Source organism: Carcharodon carcharias, chromosome 2 (genome assembly GCF_017639515.1).
Source record: "Carcharodon carcharias isolate sCarCar2 chromosome 2, sCarCar2.pri, whole genome shotgun sequence".
NCBI lineage: Eukaryota > Metazoa > Chordata > Chondrichthyes > Lamniformes > Lamnidae > Carcharodon > Carcharodon carcharias.
In genome coordinates, this window is record NC_054468.1 from 224,536,420 (window position 1) to 224,557,507 (window position 21,088).

General features: G+C 51.5%; 1 protein-coding gene across 2 annotated transcripts in view; it reads left to right on the forward strand.

The window, feature by feature from the left end:
- Positions 1 to 21,088, forward strand: part of thbs2a (thrombospondin 2a) — a 76,494-nt gene that overhangs the window by 24,582 nt on the left and 30,824 nt on the right. For both annotated transcript variants that reach the window (XM_041217549.1, XM_041217559.1), the window contains 2 exons: positions 17,078 to 17,171; positions 20,576 to 20,746. In XM_041217549.1, the coding sequence (XP_041073483.1) occupies positions 17,078 to 17,171; positions 20,576 to 20,746 (265 nt within the window). The remainder of the gene's footprint in view (positions 1 to 17,077; positions 17,172 to 20,575; positions 20,747 to 21,088) is intronic.

A 21,088-nucleotide genomic window follows, 5' to 3' on the forward strand; every position in this document is an offset into this window, starting at 1 on the left:
GAGAGATCCCTGTACCCCCTGCACTCTGAGAGAACCCCACACCTTCTCCACTCTGAGAGATCCCTGCAACCTCGCCACTCTGAGAGATCACTGCACCCTCTCCACTCTGAGAGATCCCTGCACCCTCTCCACCCTGAGAGATCCCTGCACCCTCTCCACTCTGAGATCCCTGCACCCTCTCCACTCTGAGAGATCCCTGCACCCTCTCCACCCTGGGAAATCCCTGCACACTCTCCACTCTGAGAGATCCCTGCAACCTCTCCACCCTGAGAGATCCCTGCACCCTCCCCACTCTGAGAGATCCCTGCACCCTCTCCACTCCGACAAAGCCCTGCACCCTCCGCACTCTGAGAGATCCGGCACCCTCTCCACCCTGAGAAATCCCTGCACCCTCTCAACTGACAGATCCCCGCATGCACTCCACCCTGAGAGATCCCTGCACCCTCCCCACTCTGAGAGATCACTGCACTCTCCCCACCCAGAGAGCTCCCTGCACCCTCTCCACTCTGAGAGATCCCTGCACCCTCCCCACTCTGAGAGATCCCTGCACCCTCCCCACTGAGAGATTCCTGCACCCTCTTAACTCTGAGAGATCCCTGCACTCTCCCCACTCTGAGAGATCCCTGCACCCATCCCACTCTGAGAGACCCTGCACCCTCTGCACTCTGAGAGGTCCCTGCGCCCTCTCCACTCTAAGATCCCTGCACCCTCTCCACTCTGAGAGATTCCTGCACCCTCTCCATTCTGAGAGATCCCTGCACCCACTCCACCCTGAGAGATCTCTGCACACTCTCCACTCTGAGAGATCCCTGCACCCTCTCCACTCTGAGAGATCCCTGCACCCTCTCCACCCTGAGAGATCCCTACACACTTTCCACTCTGAGAGATCCCTGCACCCACTCCACTCTGAGAGATCCCTGCACCCTCTCCACTCTGAGAGATCCCTGCACCCTCTCCACTCTGAGAGATCCCTGCACCCTCTCCACCCTGAGAGATTCCTGCACACTCCCCACACTGAGAGATCACTGCACCCTCTCCACTTTGAGAGATCACTGCATCCTCTCCACTCTGAGAGATCCCTGCACCCTCTCCACTATGAGAGATCCCTGCACCCTCCCCACTCTGAGATCCCTGCACGCTCTCCACCCTGAGAGATCCCTGCATCCTCTACACTCTGGGAGATCCCTGCATGCTCCCCACCCTGAGAGATCCCTGCAACCTCTCCAACCTGAGAGATTCCTGCACCCTCTTAACTCTGAGAGGTCCCTGAGCCCTCTCCACTCTGAAATCCCTGCACCCTCTCCACTCTGAGAGATTCCTGCACCCTCTCCATTCTGAGAGATCCCTGCACCCACTCCACCCTGAGAGATCTCTGCACACTCTCCACTCTGAGAGATCCCTGCACCCTCTCCACTCTGAGAGACCCCTGCACCCTCTCCACCCTGAGAGATCCCTGCACACTCTCCACTCTGAGAGATCCCTGCACCCACTCCACTCTGAGAGATCCCTGCACCCTCTCCACTCTGAGAGATCCCTGCACCCTCTCCACACTGAGAGATCCCTGCACCCTCTCCACCCTCTTCACTCTGAGAGATCCCTGCACCCTCTCCACTCTGACAGGTCCCTGCACCCTCCCCACTCTGAGAGATCCCTGCACCTCTCCACCCTGAGAGATCCCTGCACCCTCTCCACTCTGACAGATCCCTGCACCCACTCCACTCTGAGAGATCCTTGCACCCTCTCCACTCTGACAGATCCCTGCACCCACTCCACTCTGAGAGATCCTTGCATGCTCTCCACTCTGAGAGATCCCTGCATGCTCTCCACCCTGAGAGATCCCTGTACCCCCTGCACTCTGAGAGAACCCCACACCTTCTCCACTCTGAGAGATCCCTGCAACCTCGCCACTCTGAGAGATCACTGCACCCTCTCCACTCTGAGAGATCCCTGCACCCTCTCCACCCTGAGAAATCCCTGCACACTCTCCACTCTGAGAGATCCCTGCAACCTCTCCACCCTGAGAGATCCCTGCACCCTCCCCACTCTGAGAGATCCCTGCACCCTCTCCACTCCGACAAAGCCCTGCACCCTCCGCACTCTGAGAGATCCGGCACCCTCTCCACCCTGAGAAATCCCTGCACCCTCTCAACTGACAGATCCCCGCATGCACTCCACCCTGAGAGATCCCTGCACCCTCCCCACTCTGAGAGATCACTGCACTCTCCCCACCCAGAGAGCTCCCTGCACCCTCTCCACTCTGAGAGATCCCTGCACCCTCCCCACTCTGAGAGATCCCTGCACCCTCCCCACTGAGAGATTCCTGCACCCTCTTAACTCTGAGAGATCCCTGCACTCTCCCCACTCTGAGAGATCCCTGCACCCATCCCACTCTGAGAGACCCTGCACCCTCTGCACTCTGAGAGGTCCCTGCGCCCTCTCCACTCTGAGATCCCTGCACCCTCTCCACTCTGAGAGATTCCTGCACCCTCTCCATTCTGAGAGATCCCTGCACCCACTCCACCCTGAGAGATCTCTGCACACTCTCCACTCTGAGAGATCCCTGCACCCTCTCCACTCTGAGAGATCCCTGCACCCTCTCCACCCTGAGAGATCCCTACACACTTTCCACTCTGAGAGATCCCTGCACCCACTCCACTCTGAGAGATCCCTGCACCCTCTCCACTCTGAGAGATCCCTGCACCCTCTCCACTCTGAGAGATCCCTGCACCCTCTCCACTCTGAGAGAGTCCTGCACCCTCTCCACCCTGAGAGATCCCTGCACCCTCTCCACCCTGAGAGATTCCTGCACACTCCCCACACTGAGAGATCACTGCACCCTCTCCACTTTGAGAGATCACTGCATCCTCTCCACTCTGAGAGATCCCTGCACCCTCTCCACTATGAGAGATCCCTGCACCCTCCCCACTCTGAGATCCCTGCACCCTCTCCACCCTGAGAGATCCCTGCATCCTCTACACTCTGGGAGATCCCTGCATGCTCCCCACCCTGAGAGATCCCTGCAACCTCTCCAACCTGAGAGATTCCTGCACCCTCTTAAATCTGAGAGGTCCCTGAGCCCTCTCCACTCTGAAATCCCTGCACCCTCTCCACTCTGAGAGATTCCTGCACCCTCTCCATTCTGAGAGATCCCTGCACCCACTCCACCCTGAGAGATCTCTGCACACTCTCCACTCTGAGAGATCCCTGCACCCTCTCCACTCTGAGAGACCCCTGCACCCTCTCCACCCTGAGAGATCCCTGCACACTCTCCACTCTGAGAGATCCCTGCACCCACTCCACTCTGAGAGATCCCTGCACCCTCTCCACTCTGAGAGATCCCTGCACCCTCTCCACACTGAGAGATCCCTGCACCCTCTCCACCCTCTTCACTCTGAGAGATCCCTGCACCCTCTCCACTCTGACAGGTCCCTGCACCCTCCCCACTCTGAGAGATCCCTGCACCTCTCCACCCTGAGAGATCCCTGCACCCTCTCCACTCTGACAGATCCCTGCACCCACTCCAATCTGAGAGATCCTTGCACCCTCTCCACTCTGACAGATCCCTGCACCCACTCCACTCTGAGAGATCCTTGCATGCTCTCCACTCTGAGAGATCCCTGCATGCTCTCCACCCTGAGAGATCCCTGTACCCCCTGCACTCTGAGAGAACCCCACACCTTCTCCACTCTGAGAGATCCCTGCAACCTCGCCACTCTGAGAGATCACTGCACCCTCTCCACTCTGAGAGATCCCTGCACCCTCTCCACCCTGAGAGATCCCTGCACCCTCTCCACTCTGAGATCCCTGCACCCTCTCCACTCTGAGAGATCCCTGCACCCTCTCCACCCTGGGAAATCCCTGCACACTCTCCACTCTGAGAGATCCCTGCAACCTCTCCACCCTGAGAGATCCCTGCACCCTCCCCACTCTGAGAGATCCCTGCACCCTCTCCACTCCGACAAAGCCCTGCACCCTCCGCACTCTGAGAGATCCGGCACCCTCTCCACCCTGAGAAATCCCTGCACCCTCTCAACTGACAGATCCCCGCATGCACTCCACCCTGAGAGATCCCTGCACCCTCCCCACTCTGAGAGATCACTGCACTCTCCCCACCCAGAGAGCTCCCTGCACCCTCTCCACTCTGAGAGATCCCTGCACCCTCCCCACTCTGAGAGATCCCTGCACCCTCCCCACTGAGAGATTCCTGCACCCTCTTAACTCTGAGAGATCCCTGCACTCTCCCCACTCTGAGAGATCCCTGCACCCATCCCACTCTGAGAGACCCTGCACCCTCTGCACTCTGAGAGGTCCCTGCGCCCTCTCCACTCTGAGATCCCTGCACCCTCTCCACTCTGAGAGATTCCTGCACCCTCTCCATTCTGAGAGATCCCTGCACCCACTCCACCCTGAGAGATCTCTGCACACTCTCCACTCTGAGAGATCCCTGCACCCTCTCCACTCTGAGAGATCCCTGCACCCTCTCCACCCTGAGAGATCCCTACACACTTTCCACTCTGAGAGATCCCTGCACCCACTCCACTCTGAGAGATCCCTGCACCCTCTCCACTCTGAGAGATCCCTGCACCCTCTCCACTCTGAGAGATCCCTGCACCCTCTCCACTCTGAGAGAGTCCTGCACCCTCTCCACCCTGAGAGATCCCTGCACCCTCTCCACCCTGAGAGATTCCTGCACACTCCCCACACTGAGAGATCACTGCACCCTCTCCACTTTGAGAGATCACTGCATCCTCTCCACTCTGAGAGATCCCTGCACCCTCTCCACTATGAGAGATCCCTGCACCCTCCCCACTCTGAGATCCCTGCACGCTCTCCACCCTGAGAGATCCCTGCATCCTCTACACTCTGGGAGATCCCTGCATGCTCCCCACCCTGAGAGATCCCTGCAACCTCTCCAACCTGAGAGATTCCTGCACCCTCTTAACTCTGAGAGGTCCCTGAGCCCTCTCCACTCTGAAATCCCTGCACCCTCTCCACTCTGAGAGATTCCTGCACCCTCTCCATTCTGAGAGATCCCTGCACCCACTCCACCCTGAGAGATCTCTGCACACTCTCCACTCTGAGAGATCCCTGCACCCTCTCCACTCTGAGAGACCCCTGCACCCTCTCCACCCTGAGAGATCCCTGCACACTCTCCACTCTGAGAGATCCCTGCACCCACTCCACTCTGAGAGATCCCTGCACCCTCTCCACTCTGAGAGATCCCTGCACCCTCTCCACACTGAGAGATCCCTGCACCCTCTCCACCCTCTTCACTCTGAGAGATCCCTGCACCCTCTCCACTCTGACAGGTCCCTGCACCCTCCCCACTCTGAGAGATCCCTGCACCTCTCCACCCTGAGAGATCCCTGCACCCTCTCCACTCTGACAGATCCCTGCACCCACTCCACTCTGAGAGATCCTTGCACCCTCTCCACTCTGACAGATCCCTGCACCCACTCCACTCTGAGAGATCCTTGCATGCTCTCCACTCTGAGAGATCCCTGCATGCTCTCCACCCTGAGAGATCCCTGTACCCCCTGCACTCTGAGAGAACCCCACACCTTCTCCACTCTGAGAGATCCCTGCAACCTCGCCACTCTGAGAGATCACTGCACCCTCTCCACTCTGAGAGATCCCTGCACCCTCTCCACCCTGAGAGATCCCTGCACCCTCTCCACTCTGAGATCCCTGCACCCTCTCCACTCTGAGAGATCCCTGCACCCTCTCCACCCTGAGAAATCCCTGCACACTCTCCACTCTGAGAGATCCCTGCAACCTCTCCACCCTGAGAGATCCCTGCACCCTCCCCACTCTGAGAGATCCCTGCACCCTCTCCACTCCGACAAAGCCCTGCACCCTCCGCACTCTGAGAGATCCGGCACCCTCTCCACCCTGAGAAATCCCTGCACCCTCTCAACTGACAGATCCCCGCATGCACTCCACCCTGAGAGATCCCTGCACCCTCCCCACTCTGAGAGATCACTGCACTCTCCCCACCCAGAGAGCTCCCTGCACCCTCTCCACTCTGAGAGATCCCTGCACCCTCCCCACTCTGAGAGATCCCTGCACCCTCCCCACTGAGAGATCCCTGCACCCTCTTAACTCTGAGAGATCCCTGCACTCTCCCCACTCTGAGAGACCCCTGAACCCACCCCACTCTGAGAGATCCCTGCACCCTCTGCACTCTGGGAGGTCACTGCGCCCACTCCACAGAGATCCCCACACCCTCACCACCCTAAGAGATTACTGCAACCACTTCACCCTGAGAGATCCCTGCAAACTCTCCACTCTGAGAGATTCCTGCACCCTCTCCACTCTGAGAGATTCCTGCACACTCTCCAACCTGAGAGATCCCTGCACCCTCTCCACCCTGAGAGATCCCTGCACCCTATCCACTCTGAGAGATCACTGCACCCTCACCACCCCGAAGGATCCCTGCACCCTCTCCACTCTGAGAGATCCCTGCACCCTCTCCACTCTGAGAGATCCCTGCACCCTTTACACTCTGAGAGATCCCTTCACCCTCTCCACCCTGAGCGATCCCTGCACCCTCCCACTCTGAGAGATCCCTGTACTCTCCACTCAGAGAGATCCCTGCACTCTCTCCACCCTGAGGGGTCCCTGCACCCTCTCCACTCTGAGAGATCACTGCACCCTCTCCACTCTGAGATCCCTGCACCCTCTCCAAACTGAGAGATCCCTGCACCCTCTCCACTCTGAGAGATCCATGCACCCTCTCCACACTGAGAGATCCCTGCACCCTCTCCACTCTGAGAGATCCCTGCACCCTCTCCACTCTGACAGATCCCTGTACCCACTCCACCATGAGAGATCCCTGCACCCTCTCCACCCTGAGAGATCCCTGCACCCTCTCCACCCTGAGAGATCCCTGCACCCTCTCCATTCTGAGAGATCCCTGCACCCTCTCCACTCTGAGAGATCCCTGCACCCTCTCCACCCTGAGGGATCCCTGCACCCTCTCCACTGAGATCCCTGCACCCTCTCCACCCTGATAGATCCCTGCACCCTCTCCATTCTGAGAGATCCCTGCACCCTCTCCACCCTGAGGGATCCCTGCACCCTCTCCACTCTGAGAGATTCCTGCACCCTCTCCGCTCTGAGAGATCCCTGCACCCTCTCCACCCTGAGAGATCCCTGCACCCTCTCCACCCTGAGAGATCCCTGCACCCTCTCCACTCTGAGAGATCACTGCACCCTCACCACCCCGAAGGATCCCTGTACACACTCCACCATGAGAGATCCCTGCACCCTCTCCACCCTAAGATATCCCTGCACCCTCCCCACCCTGAGAGATCCCTGCACCCTTTCCACTCTGACAGATCCCTGTACCCACTCCACCATGAGAGATCCCTGCACCCTCCCCACTCTGAGATCCCTGCCCTTTCTCCACCCTGTGAGATACCTGCACCCTCTCCACAGTGTGAGATCCCTACACCCTCCCCACCCTGAGAGATCCCTGCACCCTCCCCACTCTGGGAGATCCCTGCACCCATCCCACTCTGAGAGATCCCTGCACCCTCTGCACTCTGAGAGGTCCCTGCACCCTCTCCACTCTGAGATCCCTGCACCACCCTAAGAAATCCCTGCACCCACTCCACCCTGAGAGATCCCCGCACCCTATCAACTCTGAGATCCCTTCACCCTCTCCACCCTGAGCGATCCCTGCACCCTCTGTACTCTGAGAGATCCCTGCACACTCTCCACTCTGAGAGATCCCTGCACCCTCTCCACCCTGAGAGATCCCTGCACACTCTCCACTCAGAGAGATCCCTGCACCCTCTCCACCCTGAGAGATCCCTGCACACTCTCCACTCAGAGAGATCCCTGCACCCTCTCCACCCTGAGGGATCTCTGCACCCTCTCCACTCTGAGAGATCCCTGCACCATCTCCACCCTGAGGGATCTCTGCACACGCTCCACTCTGAGAGATCCCTGCACCCTCTCCACTCTGAGAGATCACTGCACACGCTCCACTCTGAGAGATCCCTGCACCCTCTCCACACTGAGAGATCCCTGCACCCTCTCCACCCTCTTCACTCTGAGAGATCCCTGCGCCCTCTCGACTCTGACAGATCCCTGCACCCTCTCCACACTGAGAGTTCCCTGCACCCTCCCCATGCTGAGAGATCCCTGCACCCTCTCCACTCTGAGAGATCTCTGCACCCTCTCCACCCTAAGATATCCCTGCACCCTCCCCACCCTGAGAGATCCCTGCACCCTCTCCACTCTGAGTGATTCCTGCACCCTCTCCACTCTGAGAGATCCCTGCACCCTCTCCACACTGAGAGATCCCTGCACCCTCTCCACTCTGAGAGATCCCTGCACCCTCTCCACACTGAGAGATCCCTGCACCCTCTCCACCCTCTTCACTCTGAGAGATCCCTGCGCCCTCTCGACTCTGACAGATCCCTGCACCCTCCCCACTCTGAGAGATCCCTGCACCCTCTCCACCCTGAGAGATCCCTGCACCCTCCCCACTCTGAGAGATCTCTGCACCCTCTCCAATCTGATAAATCCCCGCACCCTCTCCACTCTGAGAGATCCCTGCCCCCTCTCCACTCTGAGAGATCCCTGCACCCTCTCCACCCTGAGATATCCCTGCACCCTCTCCACCCTGAGAGATCCCTGCACCCTCTCCATTCTGAGAGATCCCTGCACCCTCTCCACCCTGAGGGATCCCTGCACCCTCTCTACTCTGAGAGATCACTGCACCCTCTCCACTCTGAGAGATCCCTGCACCCTCTCCACCCTGAGGAATCCCTGCACCCTCTCCACTCTGAGAGATCCCTGCACCCTCTCCACCCTGAGATCCCTGCCCCCTCTCCACCCTGAGAGATCCCTGCACCCTCTCCACTCTGAGAGATCCCTGCACTCTCTTCACCCTGAGAGATCCCTGCACTCTCTCCACTCTGAGAGATCCCTGCACCCTCCTCACCCTGAGAGATCCCTGCATGCTCCCCACTCTGAGAGATCCCTGCACCAACTCCACTCTGAGAGATCCCTGCACCCTCCCCACTCTGAGAGATCCATGCACCCTCTCCACTCTGAGAGATCCCTGCACACTCTCCACTCTGAGAGATCCCTGCACCCTCTCCACTCTGAGAGATCCCTGCACCCTCTCCACTCTGAGAGATCCCTGCACCCTCTCCACCCTGAGAGATCCCTGCACCCTCTCCACTGAGAGATCCCTGCACCCTCTCCACCCTGAGATCCCTGCACTCTCTCCACCCTGAGAGATCCCTGCACCCTCTCCACTCTGAGAGATCCCTGCACCCTCTTCACCCTGAGAGATCCCTGCACTCTCTCCACTCTGAGAGATCCCTGCACCCTCCTCACCCTGAGAGATCCCTGCATGCTCCCCACTCTGAGAGATCCCTGCACCCTCTCCACTCTGAGAGATCCCTGCACCCTCCCCACTCTGAGAGATCCGTGCACCCTCTCCACTCTGAGAGATCCCTGCACCCTCTCCACTCTGAGAGATCCCTGCACCCTCTCCACCCTGAGAGATCCCTTCACCCTCTCCACCCTGAGAGATCCCTGCACCCTCTCCACTCTGAGAGATCCCTGCACCCTCTCCACCTTGAGAGATCCCTGCACCCTCTCACTCTGGGAGACCTCTGCACCCTCTCCACCCTGAGAGATCTCTCTGCCCTCCCCACTCTGAGAGTGCCCTGCACCCTCTCCACCCTGAGAGATCCCTGCACCCTCTCCACTCTGAGAGATCCCTGTACCCTCTCCACTCTGAGAGATCCCTGCACCCTCCCCATCCTGTGAGATCCCTGCACCCTCTCCAGCCTGAGAGGTCCCTGCACCCTTTCCACTCTGAGAGATCCCTGTACCCTCCCCACTCTGAGAGGTCTCTGCACCTTCTCCACTGTGAGAGATTCCTATACCCTGGTTGTGGAACCAGCACCAGCAAAGCACAATAGGCCAACTGGCTGCCTCCTGTGCTATAATTTGTACAAATGGTTGCCTCGTTAGATCACAGACCCTTGTGCCGTTTTCTATACTGCTTTCTGTTCTGTAAAGCTCTGTGCCCCCCCCCCTGTTCCTGCATCCGGGGCGCTTTCTGGTTTCCTTCCTGCTGTTCTGTTTGAGAAGTCTTGTTAGGTTGGAGAAAGTGCCAAAAAGATTCACAAGGATGATACCAGAGCTGGGAGGATACACTTACTAAAAAAATCTGAACAGGCTGCACGGGCAGCTTTTCTCAAAGAGAAAAGAAAGGGTTAACCTGATAAAGCTCTTCAAGATAATACAGGGTATTGCAAGGGTAGACAAGAAGAAATGGTTTCGACTTGTGGGGGAGACCAGAACTAGGGACTATAGATATAAGATGGTTACCAATAAATTCAAAAGAATCTTTATGCAGAGAGAAGTGAGAATATGTAACTTGCTGCCATAAAGATTTAAAGCAAAAACTGCAGGTGCTGGAAATCCGAAATAAAAACAGAAGTTGCTGGAAAAGTTCAGCATGTCTGGCAGCATCTGTGCAGAGAGAAACAGAGTTAATGTTTGAAATCCGCAAGACTCGTCTTCTGTTTCTCTCCCTGTTTCTCTCTGGGTACATTTAAGGGGGAACTGGATAGACACATAAGGGAGAAAGAAATAAAGAGTGCGGGAGGGCATCCAAGGAGCAGCACCAGGCATACCTAAAAATAAGGTGTTAACCTGGTGAAGCTTCAACTCAGGACCACTTGCGTGCCAAACAGCATAAGCAGCAAGTGATAGACAAGAGCTAAACGATTCCACAACCAATGGATCAAATCTCAGCTCTGCGGTCCTGCCACATCCAGTCGTGAATGGGGATGGACAATTAAACAATTCACTAGAGGAGGAAGCTCCACAAATATCCCCATCCTTAATGATGGGGGAGCCCAGCACATCGGTGCAAAAGATAAGGCTGAAGCACTTGCTACAATCCTCAGCCAGATGTACCGAATTAATGATCCATCTCGGCTTCCTCCGGAGGTCCCCAGCATCACAGATGCTAGTCTTCAGTCAGTTCGATTCACTCCACTTGATATCAAGATACATCTGAAGGCACTGGATGCTGCAAAGGCTATGGGCCCTGACAATATTCCGGCAATAATACTGAAGACTTGTGCTCCAGAGTTTGCTGTGCCCCTAGCCACAACATTGGCATCTACCTGGCAATGTGGAAAATTGCCCAGGTATGTCCCATCCACAAAAAGCAGGACAAATCCAACCTGGCCAATTACTGGCCCACCAGTCCACTCTCGATCATCAATGAAGTGATGGAAGGGGTCATCAGCAGTGCTATCAAGTGGCACTTGCTTAGAAATAACCTGCTCTCTGACGCTCAGTTTGGGTTCCGCCAGGATCACTTAGCTTCTGGCCCTACTACAGCCTTGTTTCAAACATGGACTAAAGAGCTGAACTACAGAGGTGAGGTGAGAGTGACTGCCCTTGACATCAAGGCCGCATTTGATCGACTGTGGATCAAGGAGCCCTAGCAAAACTGGAGTCAATGGGAATCAGGGGAAAACTCTCCGCTGGCAGGAGTCATACCTGGCACAAAGGAAGATGGTTGTGGTTGTTGGAGGTCAATCATCTCAGTTCTAGGATACCACTGCAGGAGATCCTCAGGGTAGTGTCCTCAGTCCAACCATCTTTAGCTGCTTTATCAATGACCTCCCTTCCATCATAAGGTCAGAAATGGGGATGTTCACTGATGATTGCACGATATTCAGCACCGTTCATGATGACTCAGATACTGAAGCAGTCCATGTCCAAATGCAGCAAGACCTGGACAATATCCAGGCTTGGACTGACAGATGGCAAATAACATTCACGCTACACAAGTGTCAGGCAATGACCGTCTAACCATTGCCCCTTGATATTTAATCTAACCATTGCCCCTTGATATTCAATGGCATCATTATCACTGAATCCCCCACTATCAACATCCTGATGTCACCATTGACCAGAAACTGAACTGGACTAGCCATGTAAATACTATGGTTACAAGAGCAGGTCAGAGGTAGGAATTCTGCGGCAAATAACTCATCTCCTGACTCCCCAAAGCCTGTGCACCATCAACAAGGCACAAGTCAGGAGTGCGATGGAATACTCTTCACTTGCCTGGATGGGTGTGGCTCCAACAGCATTCAAGAAGCTCGACACCATCCAGGATAAAGCAGCCCGCTTGATTGGCACCCCATTTGCAAACATTCACTCACTCCGCCACTGACGCACAGTGGCAGCAGTGTGAACCATCTACAAGATGCACTGCAGGAATTCACCAAGGCTCTTTAGACAGCACCTTACAAACCCAGAATTGCTTTTATCTAGAAGGACAAGGGCAGCAGGCACATGGGAACACCACCACTTGGAAGTTCACCTCCAAGCCACTCACCATCCTGACTTGGAAATACGTCGCAGTTCCCTCACTGTTGCTGGGTCAAAATCCTGGAACTCCCTAACAGTACTGAGGGCGTACCTAGACCTTGTGGGCTACAGCAGTTCAAGAAGGCTCACCACCACCTTCTTAAAGGCAGTTAGGGATGGGAAATAAGTGTTGGCCTAGACAGTGAAGCCCATCTCCCATGAGTGAATTTTAAAAAATGCAAGGATATGCTGATAGGGTTGGCTAGAAGAGGGATAGGAGGCTTATGTGGAACATAAACACTGGTATAGGCCAGTTCGGCTGATTGGCCTGTTTCTGTGCTATAAACTGTATAGCCGGTCCCACCAATGTGAACGGAGATTTCAATGGCTCGCTGGCCCCACCATGGGGAAACCCGCCATGGGGGTGCTGGAAAATTCCAGCCTATGCAACTATGCTCAAAGACATTTGGATCCATTCTCCCTGAATGACTTTGTTTCTTCTTGCTACCCAAGCCGCGTTTCCTGCACGTGTTTTATGCTCAGTTATGAACTCAATAAACAGGCCATAATTGGTTTCATCTGCACCATCAGCCGGGCTCCTTGGGGTTTTTTGAGGATCCACTGTGAAGCTGGAGCTGGGAGGCACCACTGAGAGAGTTAGTGTAATACACACACCATCAGCTCCTGGCCTCCAATGAAAAACCGCACCAAAGAGTGAATAATGACTTTTAAAATCAGATTTGTAACAGATGTAATTGAAGTCTGTGAAAGGTTTCAATCATGATGGTTCTAATCAGTCTTAAGAGAGTCCTGGCAGAGGCAGATCCTCGACTGACTGTGTGTTTAATCATTAGTGGGGCGGTGATCTAAATGCATCTGTTCCCCAGTGTCCTGGCCAATATTTATCCCTCAACCAACATATGATCTGGTCATCTATCCCACTGAAGATTGTGGAAGTTTGCTGTGCACAGATTGGTTGCTGTGACTACACTTCAAAGGAGATTTTCATGAACTGGAGCCCAGTGGGGGCAGTTTGAGGTTATGAAAGGCGAGTTATAATGCAGTTCTTTTCTTCATTATTCTTAGCCCCCTGTGCATTAAGGCCTAGTTTGCAGCATGGGCGAGGCTGATAGACATCAGTTCTTAGCGGTTTCTCAGCTAAAAGCAGTGCCGAAAGTGGCGATAAACTGCTCCTCTGCTATGGTTTCATCCAAGATCAGCCCGAGGAGTGCTGATATTTTCTTAGCCCATGTACCTGAACAAAAGCTGAAGGAATGTAGAAACAGGCTCTCATAGAATCATTAGATATTACAGCACAGAAGGAGGCCCTTTGTGCCATTGCCTGCTCTTTGAAAGAGCTGTCCAATTAATTCCACATTTCCTTGCTTTTTCCTTCCGCAGCCCTGCAAATTTTTCCTTTCAAAGTGTTTTTCTAATTCCCTTCTAACAGTTACTCTTGAATCTGCTTCTACCCTCCTTTCAGGCCATAAATCCCTCATCATAGGAACTCACTGCATAAAAAAACTTCTTTTCAAATCTCCCTCTCTCTGGGTAACCTCCTTGTGAGTGGGAAACCCTAGCAGCTTTTCTATTTTAACATGCCTCTTGTTAGACTGACTTCACTCAGTGAACAGCAAGCACGTGGAAGTGCACTGAAAGGAACAGCGCACATACAGGACATTTGGCCCAAGAGTTCATTTACCATCCGCGTTTGCAAACAACCCTAATCATATTTTACCCGTCATATTCTCATAGGTGGCTCACCAGAGAGCATCGTACAAAATCTCTGCCATGGATTCTCTGTTATCTGCGCTCATGTTCCCTCCCCAAGTCTTCACCAGATGGAGCCTTGAGTGCGATGTCGTCCTGTGACATGGCCCGCCAGCTCCTTTCTCCTCCTTTCTTGTCTAAATCGAGTTCACTGCGCATGTAAGCTGAGATTCCATTGACATGATTTGTGTCACACTGGTCTTCACTCCTGGGCTGACAGTATTGTTCGCATCTTATGGGCAGGAGTTAAAGCTGGAGAATCTCAATTGTGGAATCGCTTGGCAGAACAGAACTTGAGCACTGCTGTAAAAAAAAGAGACTTGCTTTGGAAGCTTTTCATTTTGCACGCATCAGGACAGACGCAAGGATGCCAATTTTCCCTTTGAAATTTGGCATTTTTGCATTTGTCCTGATGTGTGCAAGATGAAAATCTTTAACAGCATGTCTCTTTTTTCAGCAGACTTACAATTATTAGGCTCAGCTCCTTTTATCCATAGAACCATAGAAAAGTTATAGCACAGAAGGAGGCCATTCAGCCCATCTTGTCCATGCCAGCCCGAGGATACCCAGGTGCCCTTTATAATCCCAACTTCCTGCAGCTGGCCCATAGCCCTGCAGCTTACAGCATTTAAGGTGCAGATCCAGGTACTTTTTAAGAGTTTAAAGTTTCTGCCCCTACCACCAACTTGGGCAGGGTAGTCCAGACACCCACTACCCTCTGCATAAAAATATTCTTCCTCATGTCCCCCCTACACCTTCTACCACTTATCTTGAATCTATGTCCCCTGGCTCTAGAATTCTCCATCAATGGAAACAGTTTTATCCTGTCCACTCTATCTATTCCCCCCATAATTTTGTACACCTCAATCAAGTCACCTCTCAGCCTTCTTTGTTCCAGGGAAAATAACCCCAACCTATCCAATCTCTCCTCGTAGCTATGCTTTTCTAACCCTGGCAACATCCACTGAGATTCTACTCTCCTACGGCAGGTAGCAGAGGTCTCAATATTCAGGCCAAATACTATGGCTTTGAATTACCTGCTTGGGCACATCTCGGATGCTGGACCATTCTCAACATGCGTTGCCAATCTACTCAGCCTGAAAGATGGGCATAAATTAGAGTAAATATTTGGGGCCTGAGAAAAGTGCCAAACTCACAGAATCTATTTCTTCCTTGGGTATGCACGTTAAAAGTTCCAGCGATTGTTCAACTGTCAGTCATTCATGTTTGGCACCACATGTTTAAGAATTTGAGAAGCTTTACAATTTTTAATGTGTGTCATACTGACACCATAAAAACTCTTTCAAAGAAACAGATAATAAAGAGCAGATCTCAGTGGGGCTAAATTTGAGAGAGAAAAATACTCAAACAATTGCAATAAAACATCAGTTTCCTGTTTTGCCTGAAAATCTGGTGGTAATTTGAGGAGAGACTCCCAGCGAGTGCAATTGCAGGAAACCGGGGTATGAGGCTCTGCACTTCAGCATGGGGACAGTTTAATGGGCAGAGGAGGTGGCAGGATTGATAGGCAGTCATAAGAGACTGATGAGATTTAGTCACATTATATTTGCGTGCACCACTCAAAAATTCCAGTTTATTTAGGTAGCATACTTGATTTATAATCAGAATGTATTTGCTTCCACGCATGGCTACGCAAGAAATTTGGGTCTCTCTGGTTATACAAAGGTGGCCTACGTTAGCTTTTAAACATTTCCTCTTCCGAGCTTGTTTCAGAAATGAATCTCTTCCTGCTTCAGCCATCCCATTTCAGCGTCCTCAGCTGTGGAATAGCAGAGTTGCTTGCAGACTGTAGCTCCCATGACTTTGCCCAAACAATAAGCCTATGCACTGGCCTCATGAGAGCTCTGGATTGCACAAGTGTGATGGGTTTCTCTCCATTCCCCATACCTGCCATCCTGTGTGTTCCAACAACAATAGCAACTTGCATTTATACAGCGCCTTTAACATAGTAAAACATCCCAAGGCTCTTCACAAAACCGTTATCACACAAAATTTAACACCGAGCCACAGTTTCTTTTATTCATTCTTGGGATGTGGGCTTTGCTGGCAATACCCGCATTTATTGCCCATTCCTAACTGCCCCAGAGAAGGTGGTGGTGAGATGCCTTCTTGAACCACTGCAGTCCATGTGGTGTAGGTATACCACAGTGCTGTTAGGAAGGGAGTTCCAAGATTTTGGCCCAGTAACTGTGCAAGAACCACAATGTAGTTCCAAGTCAGGATAGTGTGTGGCTTGGAGAGGAACTTGCTGGTGGTGGTGTTCCCATGTGTCTGCTGCCCTTGTCCTTATAGTTGGTAGAGGTCATGGGTTTGGAAGATGCTTTCGAAGGACCCTTGGAGGTATTAGGACAGGTGACCAAAAGCTTGGTCCAAGAGGTAAATTGTAAGCTTTTAAGATGGAGAGTTGGAGAAGTTTAGGGGCAAAATTCCAAATCTAAGGGTTTAGGCAGCTGAAGCCAATGGTGGAGTAATGAAAATTGGGGATGTGCAAGAGTCTAGAATTGGAGAAACGTGGATATCTCAAAGGGCAATAAGGCTGGAGGATGTTACTGAGGTGGGTGGATAGGGGGTGGCGTGGGGCCATGAAGGGTTTTGAACACCAGGGTAAGAATTTAAAACTGAGGCCAGTATTAGGTCAACAAGCACAGAGGGTGATGGATGAATGGGACTTGGTGTGAGTTAAGATATGGGGCAGCAGAAGATGAGAATGAAACATGAAGTGCTCCCCTCAAATTACGTTACTTCACAAAATGCAAAACTGTAATATGACCTACACTGTAGTTACACAGCCAGAGAATGATGGTCTAACAGCATTTGAAGCTTTGGAATAGCAATGTACAAAGATTCACATTCAGTATGACAGTGTTTCTCAAGCTTACATTGACAGGAAGATGGCATTTTTTTTCCCCCATCGCAGGATTTCAGCATCATCTGTCGCCGGATCACCTGTCCGCCAGTGTCATGTGCCAATCCCTCTTTCATCGAAGGCGAGTGCTGTCCCTCGTGTCTCCGTAAGTGCACACTTGAAGGATTTGTGCTTTTAAATTGTGTTGCCATGTCTCGTGCTCTGTAGGCTTTGTAGGGAACAGAAGCACATACCACGGTTTGGGGCGAGGGACAGAGGGGGAAGCTACCAGTCCAGTCTTAACAGAGAGAGCGGCCTAATGATATGACCCTGCTAGATATGACTTTAAATCCTCTTCTCTGTCAGGTGGATGTAGCAAACCCCATGGCAACCGTCTCTGTTCTGATCAATATTTATCCCCCAGTTATCATCAGTAAAAGAGATTACCTGATCATTTATCTGCAGAAGATCCTCCCCAACTCTGTGAGGCTCCTGGAGTTTTTAGCTTTGGCATTTATTTCATTAAAAGTACATGTTCCAAATTACAACACATGTGCAACTTGAGAAATGCTGTGCTGCCCTTTTTCTGATTATGCTCTTGTTATTGATGTCATGAGGTTTTTAGTAGGAGTTTATTTTCATTGCAATAATAAAAAGTGTTTGGGAGGGGTGTTGTTGGGGTCAGTCAGTGTAGGTCATGAGGGGTCTGTGGAGAATGTTGCTTTGCTGGCAGTTTCAGAGGTTTTAAATTTCTAAGCATTGTCTTTGAGCCAGGGCGAGAGTCACAGAGAGCTGGTAAACGCCTGGAGCATTCCATGTGTTTTATCAACTCGTGAATCATAGAGAACCAGACAGGAAACAGCTGAAAGGAATTGAGAGAGAAGATGGTGGGAAGAGAGGAATGAAATAGAACAGTGAATAGAGAAGCAGACAGCAGAAAGGCTGGGAAAGAGAGAAACATCTTGTCTCTATAGTTCAAGCATTGTTTTGTGGCATTTTTATATTATATTCACCTGATATATTTTCAGTTAGCAGACTGGGATGCTCAGGGCTGTCTCCATGGTGATAGCCAATCAGTGAGCCTCTTAAAACAGGATGGGCACTGGCAGTCAAGAGTTGGAGCACTGGACTGCAGTGATAAGTTTGTTCAGACATCTGAGCAATAGTGGATGTCCAAGGACCACCTACAGCCTCCCAAGCCCAGGCAACTGTACTATTTGGACTTGTGTTTCTAACTGGCTTGTTTGTCCTGTGAGGTTCATATGGTTTAGAAAGAGCAGTTCTTAGTACTGGTGAGTAAATGCTGCATCAAAACATCAGAAATGGTTAGTATTAGTAACTTGCGATATTTAAAATGCTTGGGAGATACCTTGGAATATGTATGTATCAGCTCCTGGGCTGTGGATCTCATGTCTGGAAATTCTACAGTGAGTAACTCACCTCCTGACTCCCTAAAGCCTGTCCACCATCTAGAAGGCACAAGTCAGGAGTGTGATGAGTGCAGCTCAACACCATCCAAGACAAAGCAGTCCTCTTCATCAGGACCCCATCCCTGACCTTAAATATTCACTCTCTCCACCACCAATGCACAGTGGCAGCAGTGTGCACCATCTACAAGATGCACTGCAGCAAATCGCCAAGGCTCCTTCAACAGCACCTTTCAGGGAAAGACTTTTGCTTTAGAAATTGGAAGGCAACAGCACAATAAAACGGCAGGCAGCCTCCAAAAACATAAAGTGCCTTCTATAATATTGGAAAGGAAGGGACCTGCATTTATACAGCACTGCTCACAAACTCAGGATGACCCTTTACAGCCAATGAATACTTCTGAAGTGTTGTAATGTTGGAAATGTAGCAGCAAACCTCCCACAAACAGCAATGAGGTAATGACCAGATTGTCTGTTTAGGTGGTGATGGCTGAGGATAAATATTCAACCAGACACCGGTGGGATCTCCCATGCTCTTCTTCAATATAGCATCCTGGGATCTTTAACGTCCTGCTGAGAGGGGTAGATGGGAGCTTGATTTGACATCTCAGTCGAAAGGCCCTGCAGCATTCCCCCGGTGTTGTGCAAGAAAGCACATCAAACTCAATCATTTCAGCTCAGCTATGGGTCAAGATTATGACCAAAATTGGATGCAATGTAGGGCACGTCAAAACCTTCCAAAGAACTTGGCTGTTTGTCCAGCCCTTGCTATTATTGAGGCATTGCGGTTCATAATACGCAGAAAGCCCAAATCCTGTCAAGACTTATAATTAATGACTTCTTGCATAATGGATGACATAACTGGTTAGATTGAAACATTCTAGAAATAAATCTGTGATTATGCAATCGAGGTCATTAGCGCACAGGCTGATTCATATCTCAAACCCTGATTGGACAGACCCACAGTCATTAATTATCATCTCAGACACTTGGATTGGAAGCAGTTTCAAACCTTTTAAGCTGCCGAATTGAAAGAAAATAATTTGAGGCCATTTGCCAAATTGCAAACATTAAACAGAAAAGGAAAGATCACAAACCTTACCTTAAGCTAAAAGGCAAAGTTGCTGATTCTTTCAGGATAGGATGAAATGGGCCTCTTTTTTCTTGAAAAGAGAAGGCTGAAGGGTGACCTAATAGAAGTCTTTAAAATTATGTAAGGTTTTGATAGAGTGGATGCGGAGAGAATGTTTCCTCGTGTGGGGAAGAGCATAACTAGAAGCCATTAATACAAGATAGTCACCAAGAAATCCAACAAGGAATTCAGAAGAAACTTCTTCACCCAAAGAGTGGTGAGAATGTAGAACCCGCTGTTAATGTCTTTTCAATTACATTGTTAAGGTTAAGAGAAACAGGCAATGGGTATTAATTATATTTGAGCACAAATAAATAGGGGACAGCTGGGGCACTGGGCTGAGTGGGAGGAGAGCTGTGAGACTGAACAAGTCAATAAACTCTCAATAAGGAAAAGCTCTGTGTCTTGATTTCACCTCACCAACAGGTTTGGATCCTCTTAACATGCTACCATAGGAGCAGTTGAAGCAAATAGTATAGATACATTTAAGGGGAAACTAGATGAAAGGAATAGAGGGTTATGCTGATAGCTTTAGTTGAGGAAAGATGAGAGGAGGTTCAAGTGATGTACAAACACTGGCATGAATTTGTTGGGCTGGATGGCCCGTGTACTAATGGCTGTCGTGAGTGATCTGGCACATATTCTACTGGAATAAAGCTTTTGCTTTCTGCTTCATCTCTTGTTTTATCAGTGTGCCATCTTGGTTACTCTTCCTTCTTCCTGACTTTCATTGCATTACCAAGAAGAGTCACTGGACTGTCTCCTGCTCTAATCAGTCTAATCAGGATGGAAAACTCCCTCAACCTGTCCTTCCTCCTGCAATCTTCAAACCCAGACTAAGCACTGTGCACTCTCTGTGATTCCTGTTTTCCCATTTCTACTTTATTCAGCTCAGATGGTGTCTTGCGCTGTGACCATGAGCCTTTCACTTTAGTTTCTCAATAATAAAATTATGTTAAGTTGTTGTTCTGTTGTTGACTACACAAGAGCTGTTTTGTATTCTCTCTCCAGTTAAGGACAGTGAAGACGGTTGGTCTCCTTGGTCTGAATGGACAGAATGCTCCGTGTCTTGCGGCATTGGAACGCAGCAACGGGGAAGGTCTTGTGACCCCACCAGTAGTCGTTGTGAGGGCCCATCCATCCAGACTAAATCTTGCCAGTCAGTGGAATGCGACAAACGGAGTAAGTTTCACTCGGTGGATGTCTTGGATGCCTCTCAGGTTGTCAGTTGTTCTCACTGTAATAACGAACGAGGTGTAGCAGATTTTGCAACTGGACTAATCTTAGCTTCTAACAGGACCAAATCAACATGCTATCTGTTTACCATAAACATATCATGCACAAACTATAACAGGTGAGCTTGCCTATTAGGCTTGGCTGGGAAATGCATTCATGGCACCTCTAAAACCTGCGACTTCTGTCACTTACAAGGAAGAGGGCAGCAGGTGCCTGACAGCACCATCAGCACCCAATCCACCGCCAGGTCAAACCCAACCCTGACCTGGAAATATATCCGTTGTCCCT